Genomic DNA, 18767 nt, shown 5'->3' on the forward strand with positions numbered 1-18767 from the left:
ACCAATACTCGGAATGCAAGTAACCGTAGACCTCATCCTAAAGAATATATGTTGGTTAATAAATGTCTAACAAGCTAGGTCAGGTCATAGGGTTCGTATAGTCCTATTGCTCAAGTCCGACTCATAAATTTAGCAAAATTTAGCAAAAGTCAACGCAAGTCAAAGTAAGTCAAATGTAAGTCAAACGCAAGTCAAACACAGTCAACATGATTAACACAAGTCAACAACCGCATAAAATTACACAAGTAGGTCAATTAGTCAAACATAGGTCAAACTTAAGTTATTCATTTTTACTTAGAAAAATTTATATTATTTACATATATGTATTTTTTAGTATTTTGCAGCTGATTCCGGGTCCCACCAAATTTGATATAATACCTTAGGTCATGACCATTGGAAAGTATGTCATCCCACCTTTCTATAGACAGTTTATTTGACAAAAATGGAGTTACGGTTTTAAAGTTATGGCATCGCGAAAACAGCCTCCCGAAACATAAACTGCTGATAAAATGTACTGCTGATAAAATGCTGTGTTCAAAATCAGCAACAATTAACCATTTTCATGCTTGTTTTAAACTTGTTTAGCCTCAACAAAATCATACATATAATATATCGTTTTAAAGCTTGTCGTAAATACTTTCAATACCAAATAATAGTTTTTATCCAAACTTAACTGATTTCAAATTACAAGTCCACAAAGTAGGCCCAGGAGTCATTTTTGACACTTAACCAAGACTAAAAGTCAGCCCCAACATCTTGTTTTCATGCTCGTTTTAAACTAGTTTTGACTCGACAAAAATCATACATATCTTATATCATTTTGAAGCATCTCATATCTAATTTCTGACCCAATTAATAGCTTTCACCATAACTTAATCATTTACAATTTACGAGCCTACAAAGTGAGCACGAGAGTCATTTTGACACTTTCACTAAAATAATAAAAAAAATTCCATTGACAACTCAAATTCCAAACTATAATACTTGAGCATGTAAAAATCATGTCATAAGTTTAAAAATGATATTTTAGACGTGTTACATACCTTTGATCCTCAAAATTTCGCATATTGGTCAAAGTAGACACGTATGACCCAAATGGGTCATAAATACCCATTTTGACCAAAACATGCCAAAACTCATTTTTAAAACATTACAATCTTCAAACTTACTTAAATTGATATATCAGACGTGTCCAAGTTGACCGTTTCCCATTTTGACATTTTTAGGCTCAAACGGGTCAAGTGTCCAAACGGGCGGTTTAAATTACATAGTTTATACTTATACAAAATTACCACTTTAGAACACACCACACTATATGAAATAGTTAATATAAGTGTATTAAGTTTATAACAAAAAGTCTCAAGTATCTAATATTGGTCATTATTTTTAAAACACGAAATACCTGCAAAAACACAAGTTTAAAACGCAGTTTACAGCAACAACTTCTGTGATTTCTAGAAAAATCACCGCAACTTCAAATCAGTCACCGCCAATTGGAGATGCGGCTTTTTTAAGTGAAGAATCTACAAAATAATTCCCATAACTTGGTACGACCCAGATCAGACCCAGTTACAGAAAATATTAACAGTGGTTCGTGCAGTTTTCAGAATTCAAACAGCATTTTTATTAAAATGTACCAAACTTTGAACGAGCGTATAGGGTTCAAGAAAAATCGAAATGACCCGATTCTTGAGTCTAAATTCAATAGCTTTTCGACATCTACAATCCTATCAACCTAGGTTTTTAATTACACCTCGTTAACCATGTCAAAAACGTACTTTTTCAGCCTACCCGAAAGGTACCTTATTCTAATCCTAACTTTTGACTCACAAATCGAATCCGCGCGATATCTAAATGAAAACTTAATAATTTTTTAAGCTCTATTCAAATATCATCATGTCAAGAACAGATTGTAAACTCAAATTTTCCAGAATCTCAATTTCAAAAACGAATTTTCAAACCGAATTCAATTAATCATAACTTTTGATCTAGAAATCGAATTCATGCAATATCTATATGAAAAATTAACTATTTTTCAAGAGCTATTCAATTATATAACTTTTATATACTGATTATAACATATTCATATCAGTATCATACAATATAAAAACGGGATTTAACAATAATTCAACAAACGATCATATTATCGACTAAAATCAAGCATACAAACATGGACTTGAGCACTAGACACTATATCCACCCTAATATGTAACAAAAACATGAAAACCCAAAATTTAGAGTTTTTGAAACTTACTCTAATCAAGAAATTGTTGGTATAGATGTGTAGAGCTCTTCGAGAGGAATGCGAATATGTAAACAATTTTATGATCAATCGATTTCTTGAAGGTGTTCTTGAGGATGAAAGATTGATGATGATGATGATGAATAGTAATGGGTGTTCTAAAGGAGGAAGAATGTGTGTACATGTGTGTCTGATGAAATGAATTTGGATCGGGTATATAATTAGATTAGGTAAGTCACGGGTTTTAATTAGGTAGTCACGGGTTATACTATATAGTCACGGATTATAATTAAATTTTTATCCGCTAGCTAAAATCCAATGTATTTTATCTTAATATGATTCAAGAATTGGTTAATTTTATATTTATAAAAATTATATATATCTATATTGTTTGAAATCTTTTAAACTCTTGACGTCATACCTAGTTTGTATGTTTCATAAAATACTTATTTATTATATTTTACATTAAATAAATATTTGTCCTTTATTGAAACATGAATGTTTAAACTAATTTTTCTCAAGTTTAATTTAAGAATATCCTAATTAATTAAAATGATTTTTAAAACTTAATTATTATATAAATTATTATTTAAAATAAGTATTCATACGTTTCGTTGTCTGAAAAGACATTTTTTCTGGTTTCACTAACCGTAGTGTTTTAAGAAGAATATTAAAAAGTAGTATAAAAATTTCTTACAACCTGGATCTAAATTGTAACTAGAAATAGATATGAATCTAGTGATGTTGAAATTCAATTTAATCATTTATTATATATTTTTATTTATCAGTTTATTATATATATATATATATATATATATATATATATATATATATATATATATATATATATATATAAAGTATTTATATATCTTTTATAAGTTAGTAGTTTCAATTTTTAACTTTATTATTACTAATCTTCAAAAATTTCTAGTGATAAATTAACACATATCAAAAGTAGTCTGTTCTTAAATATATAAAAAAAAAATTAGCTTGGAAAAATCATTAAATTTAATAAATGGTTGTTAAGTTTTTAACTGAAAAAGTCGGTTTATTACAAAACACCCCTTAGAAAGAATAAATAATCATGAAGAAACAATTAGTAGATGATGCTCGTCATAATCCTAGTAATTGTTAGAATTAATCGGTAGAAAGAATTATCATTTCTTCCATCTATTTTTTCCGACGAAAAATAGGGAAATTAAATTATAACATATCGGGAGATGTAGTTGAAATATAATAGTTCGAGACCGTCTTATTTAAAGATCTAACGATCTCCGTGACTGCAATTGAGCGACCCTATTGTAAAGAGTTGTGATAAATCCACCACAATTATGATAAATCCACCACATGTATGATTTAACAAGTTGTATTGTACAACTTCTTAATGAATACTTGTGGTGGATTTATCAAAATTGTGGAGGATTTATCATTACCCTATTGTAAACCATCACCATTGAATTATTTTACCAACAAACGGCAACCAAACCTACGAAGTAACAATACCACATCGACTCAATCTTACAACTATTGAGCGAACCTAGCATCTGAACCATACCATCTAAAACCCTAATCGCAAACACTACCACACTGTACATCTCAACGTAGACGAGGGCCCGAGAACAAGCGCAAAAATCAATGGAGTCGACAAAGGAATCACCCAAATACACCTAACAAACACCAAACTTCTAACACAGATATGTAAAAATCGAAAAGTGGATAGATGGTGGAATCTCGACCGAAAAAGTGAGATCTGTCACCGAGAGAGAAAACAAAAATGTGGATGCCAAGCCATCCTTAACGCCACCATCTAACCATCAACAAATCCTAACAAATCACTGTGAAAAAGTTTGATAAGAGTGTACCTTTAAGGAGGAAGGCAGCGACACCAAGAGATAAAGTTGCTAGAGTTAGCCACTAGCGGGGAAGCGACGACAGTAGGTTTAAAATAGAATGTTGGATAATAAATGAGTGAAGAGTACACTGACATGACACCATTAAAGTGAACAAACCAAATCCGACGACCATGAAGTCGTCGGATAAATTGTCATCACGCAACAACAAATTCAATATAGCAAAACATCCAACACCACACAAACCACCAAAGATGTAAATGCTCGAAATAAAGTCCAAAATGAAAAAGAAACATCCAGTGAACATTTGCCAACAAAGTGAAAAAGGACGGGAAATGAGAGAATCGATGATTTGTGAAGCAACACGACTAAACTGTGCTCCCAACCCTACGCACAGCTGCAGAGAACAATGGGAGGCCCACCCCTTTCATCGTCTGCAACCGACTATGGAAGAATCACAACTGGCCAAATAGCTTTACAACGACGTCGAAATATGAGAAGAGAAGATGGAGAGAAAGAAAGATCAAAAAGGGAAGAAATGATAGAGTCAAAGAGGCAACTCACGATGCCATCTGTCATAGTTGGCAGATTTTATATAACAACATTGAAGTTCATAACGATGCCATTTGTCATAGTTGGCAGATTTTATATAACAACATTGAAGTTCATAACGAGCGCACAATATTTTTTTTAATATGTTACTATTTAAGAAACTTGGCATTAAAAAAAAAAAAAAAAAGTAGAGTCCATATATAAAAGAAAACTAATACTATAGTGTACACATGTACATTTTTTTTAGCAGCCAGTACGAGATCACCCAGGGGACTTAACCACCCACGCGTTCATCTTCCGCAGTTGCATAACGTGCCCCCAACTGCTGCCCAGGAGGAAACCCGGCCCAATCCGAAGGGCATGGGCGCTAAAACCACCCCCCCCCCCTCCCCACTGCCCCCGCAACGCGATTTGCGTAAGGCACCCTTGGGTGGAATTCAAGGGTAACGGGGCAACCTTGTGTGCAATGTTGCAGCCAACGGGATTCGAACTCCTGACCTCTCGCTAAGAGAGGTAGGCCACTGCCACACGAGCTACAACACAAGGTTTACATACGTACATTTTACTAATATGATCAGTAAATACCTCCATGATCAAGGGAGAGGTGATGGGAAGTAATACAATAAACTGAAATATTATTATATGTTTTTAAGTAGAATCCTTAAGGTCTGACAATGCATCTGATAATAAAGATAAGGATGCAAAACAAATGCATTCAAGAAAATACAATTTACCAGTATTTACAAGCGTTCCATCCAAATCTAGAATCACACACGAAACCAATTTCCTTATACAATTCATTATCCAAATTTTCAAGAGTAGGCTCTTCCACAAGATTCTAGTGTTGCACTCACAAAATTCTGCAACAGCAATACACAGGTTAAACAAGTAAAAAAAGAAACAATATATTGAATCATTTATGACAGCATTATAAAGATCACCACAACAGAAAGTCATAAACTAACGGTACTACCCATAATCTGAAGTCACGTATTCAAGGTCTGTTTGGGTAAAGGCCTAAGGTAAACTTCTTACACCCCGTATGAGCTAAGCGAAATTGACAGAAACCGATAAGAACATTTTTAACAGCTTATGAGCATACCTAATTGAGTTTGTGGGCTATAATAAGCCATAAGCTGAAGCTTAAAAGCTCATAAGCCGCCGAAAGTGAATTTATACCAAAACTGAGCTTATAGGCTTTTCCATAATTCAGTAAGACCATAAACCGTATAGAAAACTAACCCGGACACGAATTAATCAATATATAGATATATAGATATAGATTCAATTGATATTTACAGGTAATTTAAAATGCCCCCATGGCATTGGATAAATGATCATTAATGACTGAATATTCCTTTTCAATAAACGTTTGGAAATTGCAGCCATGGTTATTGATTTGATCGGTGCTCGGATTCTATTTAAGAAGGATCTTCTTTTTGCATTTGTATTGTATGTTGTTACATGTTGGGCTGATTGTTTTTTATTTATGGGGTTTTTTATGGGTTTTGTTCGTAAGGCCTTTAATGTTGTGATATGGGCTAACAAGCCTCCACTCACATTGTATCATTTATTTTCACTTTTTGTGAAAAAATTTAATACATTCGGTTTTTTGCCAAAAAAAAAAATAAATAAATAAAAAAAATAAAAAACTACTCCTTATTAATTATGCTTTTTCTCTTTTTCTATTTTACCTTTTCCAATTTTACTTGATTACCTTTAGTTAATACATATCCCAATCTCAATATACAAACTTGACTAACGGCTCATAATAATTCTATTATTTTATATCATGAATATGAATATTTGATACGATTTTCAAACAATAAATCAATGAATATTTGATACTGTTTCCCAAACATTAATCCAAACTAAGCACACAAGTTATGCAAAAGCTAATTTTAAATTACGATAAACTTATAATAATGTTTAACAATCAAAGCTCAATAAGGACATAAACTTAATATTTATAAGAAAAAATGGGATTAGAGTCTTCATCTTCTACCATAATTTTCTTCTTTTTGGTGGTGTGTCTTGAAGCAATTTCGTTGTCACCAACAAGCTGATCCCTTTTAGAACACGTTGTAAAATAATGACCAACTTCTTTACATATTTTGCAACGTCTTACTTGTTTTACCAATTCCTTCCCCCCTTTAATCCTATTGTTATCTTTTGGACGTCCTTTCGTTTTCGATATCGGAGGGCACTGAACCAAATCTATCACATGTTCATCAGTATGTAGAAGTGACACATTTTCAAATGATGCTTCTTGTGTATTGGAAACTCCTTTACGACTCCATCTAGAAAGCAAATATGTAGCAGGAATGTTGAAACAATCCTTGTGAAGAAAAACCTTTAAAATGTGACGACATAATATGCCAACAAACTCAAAGTTTTTGCAACTACACTTGGCAACCTCACCATCCCAAATGACCTCATGAGTTTTACAGTTTTACTATGTATTGCTAAGTGATGCTTAACAACAAACTTTGTACATGTTTCCGGCTTAATTGAATATTGAATTGCTAATCCAAACTGGACTTGAAATTTCTTAAACGCATATGGAGATAAAAAACGATGAGCTTGCTCCTCTAGGGGTGATTGTGACCTCAATTGAGATCCCCTATATTTCTCCAACATAATATCTTGCAATTGTGTTTGTTCAGCATCTTCTATTGCAAAATCAACCTGAAATCCAAGTCATCGAGAATTATAATACGATAAAAGGATTTATATTTTAAGTAAATAAAACACATTAAATTTATATAAAATTACTAAAACTACTTACTTGTTTAATAAATTGAAGTAGAAGAGTATTGGAAGATAAAAATTTCTTTACAAATGCATTTATACTTTCGGATCTTCCGGTTGTGGTCATGCCGCCAAAAAAGAACTCTCGAAGATAAGCGGGTACCCAAAATGTCTTGACACGGTACAATCCGATTATATGTTTATTTTCCCTCAAATTGTACTTTGTGATCACGGATGGCCATTGTTGCTCACACTCATCAATAGTGTCCAACTTGTATAAGTTATAAAATTCCGAGCACCAACTTGAATAATCACTTCTGAGGGTTGAATTGAACCAACTACTAAACTTATTAGTGATGTGCCAAATGCAAAATGCATGTTTCGTTGAAGGCATCTCTTTAGAAATTGCCTCTATAATGCATTTATCTTGATCCGTTAAAATAGTCTTTGGCGCCTTTGTCATATGCAAAACAAATATCTAGAATGAAAAATATTTAGTTAGATGATAATAAATGTTATCTATCAAGTTAAATAAAATACATAAATATCGTTGTGTTGTATATCATTATATTCTATATACTTATTTATTTTATGACAGTAACATACTCATTATATTTGGAATAGTATATTTTTATACTTTATCTATGGTAATGTATGAAATTAATTTGCTTTAAAAAGAATAGTTGACATAAAATATTACCTTCATGAGCCATTCAAATGTTTTTGTTGTCTCATTACGTAGTAATGCACAACCAAACAATATAGTCCTTCCATTATTGTCAATGCCCACAAATATGCCAAAAGGCATTTCGTATGAATTCACTTTGTATGTCGTATCAAATACCACCACATCTCCAAATGATTGATACCAGTCAAAACAATGAGCAAGAGACCAAAATATATTTTCTAATTTATTCTCATCATCAACGGTAAATGCATATTGAAACCTAGAATTTTCTCTTCTACTTTTTTGACAATATTCTAAAAGATCTCTTGCATCATTATGGGATTTTTTTTGAAAAACTTTACCAAAAAGATTACGAACATCCTTACTAAGAAAATCGAGTTGTCCGTGTTTTAGATTTTTCTCAAGCTCCATAACACGCATAATTTGCTTAACTGACAAACCACCTTCTCTAAGCATGATTATGCGTTTCTCATCTTCGTTTGTTATACTACGAAATGATGGAAGAAAAGGTACCTCCTCGGTAGATAACAAATCATGATGATGCTCTAAAATAAAGCTAGTGACTTGCCACTCTTTAGGACAAATTTCATTTATTTTTCTCAATTTTATTCGCATATGAGCCTTACATTCACATTTAGTGGTACCTCGATTTCTTTGTTGTTTAGAATGATCTACAATCTTAGGCACGGGCTTTCCTTCACGGTGACAAAAAAAATCACGCCGTCTTTTTTCTCCATTCTTGTTATCGAATCTTCCTTTTCGAACTGAGAATCCATTTTCTTTTGCAAACTTTTGATAAAATACAAAAGCTTCTTCCTCGCTAAGAAAACATTGACCAACAAATGGTTCATAAACAATTTCATTCATACTTGTAACATTTTTATCAAAAGTAATTTCACTTTCATCAATATTACTGCTAGTGTATGTCTCCGTAGGAGTTTGATTTAAATCGAAAAAACATTTCTTATGCATCTTTTTTATCACAAAGATGAATGTCTTGTAGAAATGTAATAAAAATACGATAATATATAATATTCATTGACATGAAATGTATTAATTACACAATCAATCTTAATATCTATTTTCTTATTGTAGTACGTAAAGTATAGTGATACATATATTTAGCTTGTATACTCTAGAAAATCATGAAATATATCTTTTTAATGCATTCATAATGGTACGATTAAAATGATATATTCATATAATATATTTACTTGATACTCATAAGAAGGTTTGAGATTGAGACTTTTGTATTAAATTGAAGGATTGACATTGACATATATTTTGTTATGCACTGTAAAATGGAAACAAGAGAATAGTATTATATGAGACGTTAGTTTGTATATTGAAATTGAGACTATGTATTAATTAAAGGGAATCAAGTAAAATTGGAAAGGGCAAAATAGAAAAAGTGAAAAAGATTAGAGCATAATTAATAAGGAGAAGTTATTTGAAAAGAAATATTTAGCCATTAATGACAATTTATCCAATGCCATGGGGGCATTTTATAGCATTTCCCTATTTAATTTAGGTCCGGATAAAATTCACTAGCGCAATTCATCAAACACCTATTGTGCGTTATAACAAGTAAAGCAATTAAGCTCTAAAGTGAAACCGATCATTTAAATGCAAACATCAAATGAATCTAATAGTTAGGGTTTGATACAGAGAAATTCTATAGATACATACTTTCGAATTGAATGAAAATTGGAAAGCGAATGCAGGGAGTTAAACTAACGCACAGGGCCGGTCCTGTCATTTTTGATGCCCGGTGCGTAAATATAAGAATATGCCCCTTTAATTTTTGTAAGCAAATAGTACTATTATACTACGTATATAAATATAAGTATAAAGAAATGGTTATAACCTTGTGTTAAATTTTATGTTTTATTTAACTGAATATTTGTTATAATACATACATTTATAGAAGAATATACACTAAAAAAATATAACTTTACTTCAAGTCAACTTGCAAGGTTTATTAATACATGCTACATATGTTCTATTGGGAAATATTTATTTAAATCTTTAATTTTGTTTGAAAACCAAGAGCTAAAACTCAGCCTTTGGATTAAAATAATCAATGGCTAGAATTAAAATCAAATGTGATTTGGCGGATCCATCACATGTGATTGTCATGACAATCACATATGATTGTAAGATCCAATCATATGTGATTGTATGATTCTCAAACAAAATTAAGAATTCAAATAAATATTTCACTTATTCTAATTTGTAAAAATATCACGGTAATATTAATATATTCATTCAATTAAATTTCAAATATGCTTATATATTAATATTAAAATATTTTTTTATTAATTTATTAATTTAAACTATATCTTTTAGTCTAGATATAAATTGACACAAACTAAATAACATACAAGTACATTATATTGTCATATTTTATTTTGTATTACAAGTACAAAAGTGTTCTTTAATTCTTTAATATACTCACATACAGTCCTACTCGAATATAATTACAATAATGGAGTATTAATAAAAAAGTTTTAAATAATAAAATCTAAAGAGACGGGTTAATATGTAAGTTAGTATAATAGTAAAGGGGTAAGTAGCAAAAAAATTAATTGATCATGTCAGGGAGTCACCTTCCCCAAAATTCTCTGCAACATCCTAACCCCATAAAACCTAAATGAAGCTTTTAAGTTTGCGTCAAGAAACAAAAATTAACCATCTAAACATACTATATATATAAGTGTCATATAACATAATTAAATTGTTCAAAACTCGATTTTTACACACTTACATATCTCAAATCTGTAAAAACTCAAGAACAACCATTGAACACATGATGCCCTCTCTTTCATGATGCCCAGGTGCGGTTGCACCTCCAGCCCCACCCCAGGTTCGGCCCTGCTAACGCAATTACTACAGCAAGAAGTATAGGAAATTGATGATTAACGATGGCGAGGCCGTACGTCGTCGGAGTTGCCGTCGGTGACGGCCGTGAAATCCGACTGATAAAACAAAACGGTTATATTGGAATGAATGTTGTGCTTGGGGACGGATCCACCGATTGATAATAAGACATCAGTTATGGTGTATGTGTATGACTGTAAAGCATGGTTGTGACATAATAAAAACTAGTCCGGCAGCTCGCGCGATGCAGCTGGGACTTTCAGCCTACATGTTCATATTTTACGTAGCGTTGTGTATGTACAGAGAGAGAGAAACAACCCATGTGTTAAAACTCGTTTCGATGTCGGTGTAGTTAGCGTTTTTAAAATGGTATCCGTTTCGGACGTAGTTAGTCTCGTTTTGTTCGTAAAATTATTTTAAGTTTAATGGTAGTAGCGGTAAAAATTAATTTGTAATGAGTAGTACGGTAGGGCCCATTCAAGTTTAAGGGTTTTTTTTTTTTTAAATTAAAAACTGAAGTTACGCTTTTAACCCCTGCATAATTTAAGAGTTTAAGATAATTGAGGGGGGTAAACTGAAAATTTGTAGTGTGAATGGGGGCTTTTAAACGAAAAAAAAAACATGAGAACGACCGAGAAGCCCCTCTTATAGTATATTTAAAATAGATTGTGTGGTGTGGTGTGGTGATGTCGTGTGCGGGTGTGGTGATTTTTTTTCTTTACGAAGTTACGGTGGTGTAATTTGTGCAAGTTAAAGTGTATTAAACTTAGTTAAAAAACAATCAATTAAAAATCACCCATGCTCATTACTTCTTACGTTGAAAACTCATTTACGTTTTAATCATGCTCCAAACTCACGCTCTGTAGCACCAAAATGGGGTGTGGTTTTTTGTCACATCATCAACCCATGTTGTGGGTGTATACACGTAACACATGGTCTAAGAATGAATATGAACATTATTATGGATTTTTTCGAAAAACAAACTCATATAACAAGAGACAATTATCAATCAATAAAAGGTCACACAAACCTACAAATAAAGAGAGTCGAAACTCGGGCTCAAATCAAACGAACCTAAGAGCTGAGACCGTCAAATAAACTAAACTAAAAACACACAACAAAATACATGTACATGAGAACTTAACCCACATCAAGTCAAATACAACAACCAAAAACAACAAACAAGAAGAAATGCAAATATGAAGAAATAAAAAACAAATGAACAAAAGTGGACAAATTAAAGGATGAGAACATGTAGTGAATATGTATATGGATAATTAGTAAATACGAAATGGATGAGAATTAGGGTTGGAAAAAAAATTGTACCCGATGGAAAAATTCGAAACTCGATATATTAGATCAGGTTTGGGCTGGGTAAATGGCTTTAAGGCCAGGTGTGGAGATGGTTTTTTTTTTTTTACAGGTTCGGGTCCGGGGGTGATTTTAGACACAAACCCGATTAACCGGCCCATATACCCGAAAAAAGAACTGAATCCATATACCCAGCCCCTAAACCCGATAATCCGGCCCCTAAACTCGATTACTCGGCTTGTATACCCTATTATATGGCTCGTATACCCAAAAAAATACTCGACTGCCCGTGAAAAACCCGTTTACCCGATAGTTCGTAAGTAAATGGAGACCCGGATACCCGTGGGAAAACTCGTTTACGTGCTAGTTAATAACTAAATGGGGACCTGGCACGTCCGTGTCCGAGTTTAAGACGAGTTTTTTAATTGGGTTCGGGTTTGGGATTACCCAAACCCGACATGATGTCATCCCCAATGAGAATTTACTTTCATAGAATATATCCCTTACCACCTGAAATACATATATACATAAATACGTATAATACAAATATATAGATTATGGATAATGCATATACAATTAATTACTTTGAGAGACTCAAGACTTGAATATGAAAAAGCAAACGTGATATTCAACTTTTCTTTTGCTGCCTATATTTCCACTAATTACTCTTTAAATATCATATAATTTGATTTACCAAACACTTATAAATTTGATTATTTTATTATATGTTATCAAACTGCTTAATCAAGTCAAACACCATTAATGGATAACATGTTTTGCTATAGCTGATTATTTAGTTATAGTTATCTAAAACGCATAATTAAGTTTCAAAACGTAAATCCAAACACCCCTTAGAAAGAATAAATAATCATGAAGAAACAATTAGTAGATGATGCTCGTCATAATCCTAGTAATTGTTAGGATTAATCGGTAGAAAGAAGTATCATTTCTTCCATCTATTTTTTCGACGAAAAATAGGAAATTAAATTATAACAGATCGTGAGATGTAGTTGAAATATAATAGTTCGAGACCGTCTTATTTAATGATCTAACGATCTCCGAGACTGCAATTGAGCGACCCTATTGTAGAGAGTGGTTATAAATCCACCACAATTATGACAAATCCACCACATGTATGATTTAACAAGTTGTATTGTACAACTTCTTAGTGAATACTTGTGGTGGATTTATCAAAATTGTGGAGGATTTATGATTGCCCTATTGTAAACCATCAGCATTGAATTATTGTACCAATAAACGGCAACCAAACCTACGAAGTAACAATACTACATCGAATCAATCTTACAACTATTGAGCAAACTTAGCATTTGAACCATACCAATTTAAAACCCTAACCGCAAACACAACCAAACTGTACATCTCAACGTAGATGAGGGCCCGAGAACAAGCACAAAAACTAATGATTTCAAGTTGACTATCACCACCGTAAACCACAACCAAGACTCGACAAATGAATCACCCAAATACACCTAACAAACACCAAACTTCTAACACATATATGCCAAAATCGGAAAGTGGATTAATGGTGGAATCTCGACCGGATAAGTGAGATCTGACACCAAGAGAGAAAACAAAAATGTGGATGTCAAGCCATCCTTAAAGCGACCATCTAACCATCAACAAATCCTAACAAATCACTGTGAAAAAGTTTAATAAGAGTGTACCGTTAAGAAGGAAGGAGGAGGAAGGCAGCGACACCAAGAGATAAAGTTGTTAGAGTTAGCCACTACCGGGGAAGCGACGACAATAGGTTTAAAAGAGAATGTTGGAGAAGAAATGAGTGAAGAGTACACTGACATGACACCATTAAAGTGAACAAACCAAATCCGACGACCATGAAGTCGTCGGATGAATTGTCATCACGCAACAACAAATTCAATAGATAAATACATCCAACACCACACAAACCACCAATGCTCGAAATAAAGTCCAAAACGAAAAGGAAAAATCCAGTGAACATTTGCCAACAAAGTGAAAAAGGACGGGAAAATGAGAGAATCGATGATTTGTGAAGCAACACGACCAAACCATGCTCCCAATCCTACGCACAGCTGCAGAGAACAATGGGAGGCCCACCCCTTTCATCGTCTGCAACTGACTATGGAAGAATCACAACCGTCCAAATAGCTTTACAAGGACGTCGAAATATGAGAAGAGAAGATGGAGAGAAAGAAAGATCAAAAAGGGAAGAAAGAATAGAGTCAAAGAGGCAACTTTTCATGGCTATAAAAGTAAATCAGATGTACGAAACTATTGAAGTTGAAAAGAAGAGAGAGAACTTGATGTGGGCAGAAACGTTGTATTGTACATATACTAATCAATTTTTTTTCACTAATAATATCATTTCCATATATACCTGAAACTACGAAGTGGAAAGGTATAGAGTATTATGATAGGCAATAGATAACAATTAGGGCATGTAAGTAACTAGAGGGGGGTGAATAATTACTTAAAACGATTTTTTAAAAAACTTTTTCGATGATTAATAAGATTTGAACAACACTTGATCACATCAATCAACTCAAACCATTGTGTGGTGTGTTTATGTTTGTAATAGTACGGAATGTAAAGTAAAGAACATAAACACAAGGATTTATAGTGGTTCGAGTAGATGTTAACTAATCCACATTAATCCACTCCCCGATTCACTAATCGGGATTTTTTGCTTCACTAAGCACCTTTCTCCAAATCTGGTGGAGATATGATTTACAAGCCTTGTACTTCTCCTTAGACAACAAACCTAATCATTCTATCCTTTTGAAAGATTACCTCCAACTTAGATCAACTTGTCTTCGCCTTGGACAAGTATTAATCTCCAATGAGATTAATCAACTTCCTAGTTCCCTTTAAGGAAGAAGATAGCTAAGCTAGCATATGCTTCTAATTACAAAGTACAAAGACCCACTATTTTCTAGTGATGACAACCCTAAGACAATTCTAAGGATTATTACAACACTATGCAAACTTACAAAGATAAGAATTAGAAAGTAAGTTTACATACACCCCTTTTATAATCTATGAGATTATAAAACTTCTCTTGCTAATCACAAACATATGTATGAATGTTATGTTCTTGTGATTCTCTGATGATTTTGAGTTGTAGCGTGCAACAGGTCCAAGTCTTTAAAATTTTCCAAGCCTTGCTATTTATATGGAGAGATAAACAAGTCAGCCAAGTTTGCGGCTTGACTCACGGTCAACCGTGGGTCGACAGCACGTGGTCCAGTCCAAAAGATGTATCCGTTGTATAGTCGTTTGAATTAGTTTGGACATCACTCTTTGGACACTTTACTTCATTTAACACCTACAAAAGATACCTAACATCCTATACAAGTACTATATGCATTAAATGTCCATTTACCTTGGATGTATTGCCTTGATAGTGACTTATCATGCTCAAAGTGGAAAGTCTAACATTCTTGGATATAAGTCATGATAATCATTTGAGGAAATCTCAGCTTTGTCATAATCCTTTATTTGTAATTAACACATTTGCTAAATCTCTATTGGTCGGTCAACATGTCATTGATGACACAAACCCACTTTAATCACTAAACATGCTAGTGTTCAAATTTGAACTTGTTTGTAATTAATTAAGTGTGTTAAAGATGTCTTAACAATTTAAGAAAGTAGTAACAATTAAGCATGTTGCAAGATATCAAGTTAAATAAAGTTTAAACTAATTCATAAACTTAATTTTAGACATAAGCAAACCTATGTGTGTTAATTATCCATTATCTTTTAAGATCACTAGATTAAGACATTTTAAGCATTATCCAAGTAGCACAAGCATATATTGAAGTAGTCCAAACACTAGTTGGTGGAATCCAACTTGTAACACATAGCAAGACATGGTTCATATATATATTAAATAACTACTTAGCATTTAGCACTTGGCACATAGTCAAATAATACACATTTATTAATAGCAAATAATCAAGTAATATTCATGTAATTACTAGCAAAAGATCACTAAATAACTTAGAATTAAACACATAGTGACTACATAGCATTGAGTCAAGACTATGTAAGTTTTACTTGCAAAATGACATTTGCAAGATTAATCTACAAGTATACATTAATATCCCACACATGTACGAGGAATGAGCAATTCTTGGTTGGGACTTGGTGACCATCCTAAGAATGTCTAGATACATTTTTATGTACATGTTATCCTAACACACTTATGTGTTTTCCTTAATCAAGACTTAATAGTCATTAAGGTGTCATTAGGCGTGATTAACCAAGATTAGTGTTCTAGTGACCAAAAATCCTTTGGGTATGAAGGAGGCAAATATTCTAAGCATGTTTGAACATGTTTCATGAATTATAGATGCCTCGAAGTAGTCAAACTAAAATTTATGGAATTTAGGACAGAAGGTTCTACGGTCGATCCACGGTCAGCCGTGGAGTCAACTGTGCAACCCAGATTTCATAGATCTGGGTGCAAGTGTCATACCCCGTCCCAATCCATCTGAATGAAGTCACCAACATCTGGTCCCATTGCGATGATCGACTCCAAATAATGTCTTTAAAATGAGCAAATGTACAGTGGAAGATTTCTTTCATACCTGAGAATAAACATGCTTTCAAGTTTCAACCAAAAGGTTGGTGAGTTCATAGGTTTATTATAAAACAATCAAATTCATTATTTTGATAGACCACAAGATTTAAATGCTGCATGGTACAAATGGGCGCGAATCCTACACCCACCTGTAATGTACATGCGATATCTTTTAAATACAGTACACTTTTCTCGTGTACAAAATCCATTTTTCATAAATCTTAGTAATCGTACACATATCTCGTGCACAAAAACTAATACACATAACCTGTGTATAAAAATCATTCTCTCGATACATAACATTCACTTTTCATTCATTGCTTGGCTTGGTAACCGACCTTAACATATAATGCGCAAAAATAATATCCCCAAAACAGAACATCTCGTCTGTATAATAATCATATAAACTTTGAAGTACTAAACACCACGCCCACTATCCCTTCCGTCTAGTGAAAGTTCTGGGTGGGGGTGTTAAACCCGGTAGCTACCTTTAGGATTTGCTTGAATTAGGGCCATACCCGATTCTAATTCTTAGGTTACCAAGCAATAATAATCAGGGGAAATATGAAATGCCCCGTTCATATACAATATAAACGATTTACAAAAGTTGATTACATCGCGAGGTAATTGACCTCTATATGATACATTTTACAAACATTGCATTCGTTTTTAAAAGACAAACTTTCTTTACCTCGAAAGTTAACGGCAAGCATACTATTTCATAATACCTCCAACTATAATTGACTTAATAATAATCTTGATGAACTCGACGACTCGAATGCAACGTCTTTTGAAATATGTCATGAATGACTCCAAATAATATCTCTAATATGAGCAAATGCACAGCGGAAGATTTCTTTCATACCTGAGAATAAACATGCTTTCAAGTGTCAACCAAAAGGTTGGTGAGTTCATAGGTTTATCATAAAATAATAAAATTCATCATTTTGATAGATCACAAGATTTAAATCCTGCATAGTACAAATGGGCCCGAATCCTATACCTACCTTTAATGTACATGCAATATCTTTTAAATACAGTACACCTTTCTCGTGTACAAAATCATCTTTCATAAATCTTAGTAACCGTACACATATCTTGTGCACAAAAATAACATACACATAATCTGTGTATAAAATCATTTTCTCGATACATAACATTCACTTTTCATTGCTTTCATAGCTTGGCTTGGTAACCGACCTTAACATATAATGCGCATAATAATATCCCCAAAACAGAACATCTCGTCTGTATAATAATCATATAAACTTCAAAGTACTAAACACCACGCCCACTAGCCCTTCCGTCTAGTGAACATTCTGGGTGGGGGTGTTAAACCCGGTAGCTGCCTTTAGGATTCGCGTCAATTAGGCGTGCACTAATTCTCGAAATTAGTGATGTTCCCTAATTCTTAGGTTACCAAGCAATAATAATCAGGAGAAAAATATTCATATCAATTGTGGAAATTATCACGTCCACATAATTCAATGGTGGCAATTATCACGTCCACATAATTCATTCGAGGAATGTTTTGCTTGTGTCTATCTCGTCAAATATTTATAAAAGCATTTCATGTATTCGCAGTTCAAAATGTATTTCAAAAGCATTTAATAAAGCAGTTGTAAAAGTAGCGCATGTATTCTCAGTCCCAAAAATGTAAAGAGTAAAAGGGAATCAAATGAACTCACCATACTGTATTTTGTAGTAAAAATACATATGACTAAATTGAACAATGCTGGGTTGGCCTCGGATTCACGAACCTATATCATTTGTATATATATTAAAATGTATAATCGTATTCGAACAAGTTTATATTTCATATCTTAATTTATATATTATATATTTAATTTATGTATATATTCAAAATGATTTAATATCTATATAGTTATATTAATATATCCATATTTA

General features: G+C 32.8%; 1 protein-coding gene across 1 annotated transcript; it reads right to left on the reverse strand.

Annotated features, from left to right (window-relative positions):
- Positions 1-5456: 5456 nt before the first annotated feature.
- Positions 5457-9055, reverse strand: LOC139890221 (protein FAR1-RELATED SEQUENCE 11-like). Its single transcript, XM_071873117.1, has 5 exons — positions 8096-9055; positions 7433-7873; positions 7133-7332; positions 6773-6944; positions 5457-5504 (listed from the first exon to the last, which is right to left on the reverse strand). The coding sequence occupies exons 1-5, from the start codon at positions 9053-9055 to the stop codon at positions 5457-5459; spliced, it is 1821 nt and encodes a 606-aa protein (XP_071729218.1).
- Between the last annotated feature and the right edge of the window lie 9712 nt (positions 9056-18767).

Source organism: Rutidosis leptorrhynchoides, chromosome 2 (assembly GCF_046630445.1).
Source record: "Rutidosis leptorrhynchoides isolate AG116_Rl617_1_P2 chromosome 2, CSIRO_AGI_Rlap_v1, whole genome shotgun sequence".
In the NCBI taxonomy this organism is placed as follows: domain Eukaryota; kingdom Viridiplantae; phylum Streptophyta; class Magnoliopsida; order Asterales; family Asteraceae; genus Rutidosis; species Rutidosis leptorrhynchoides.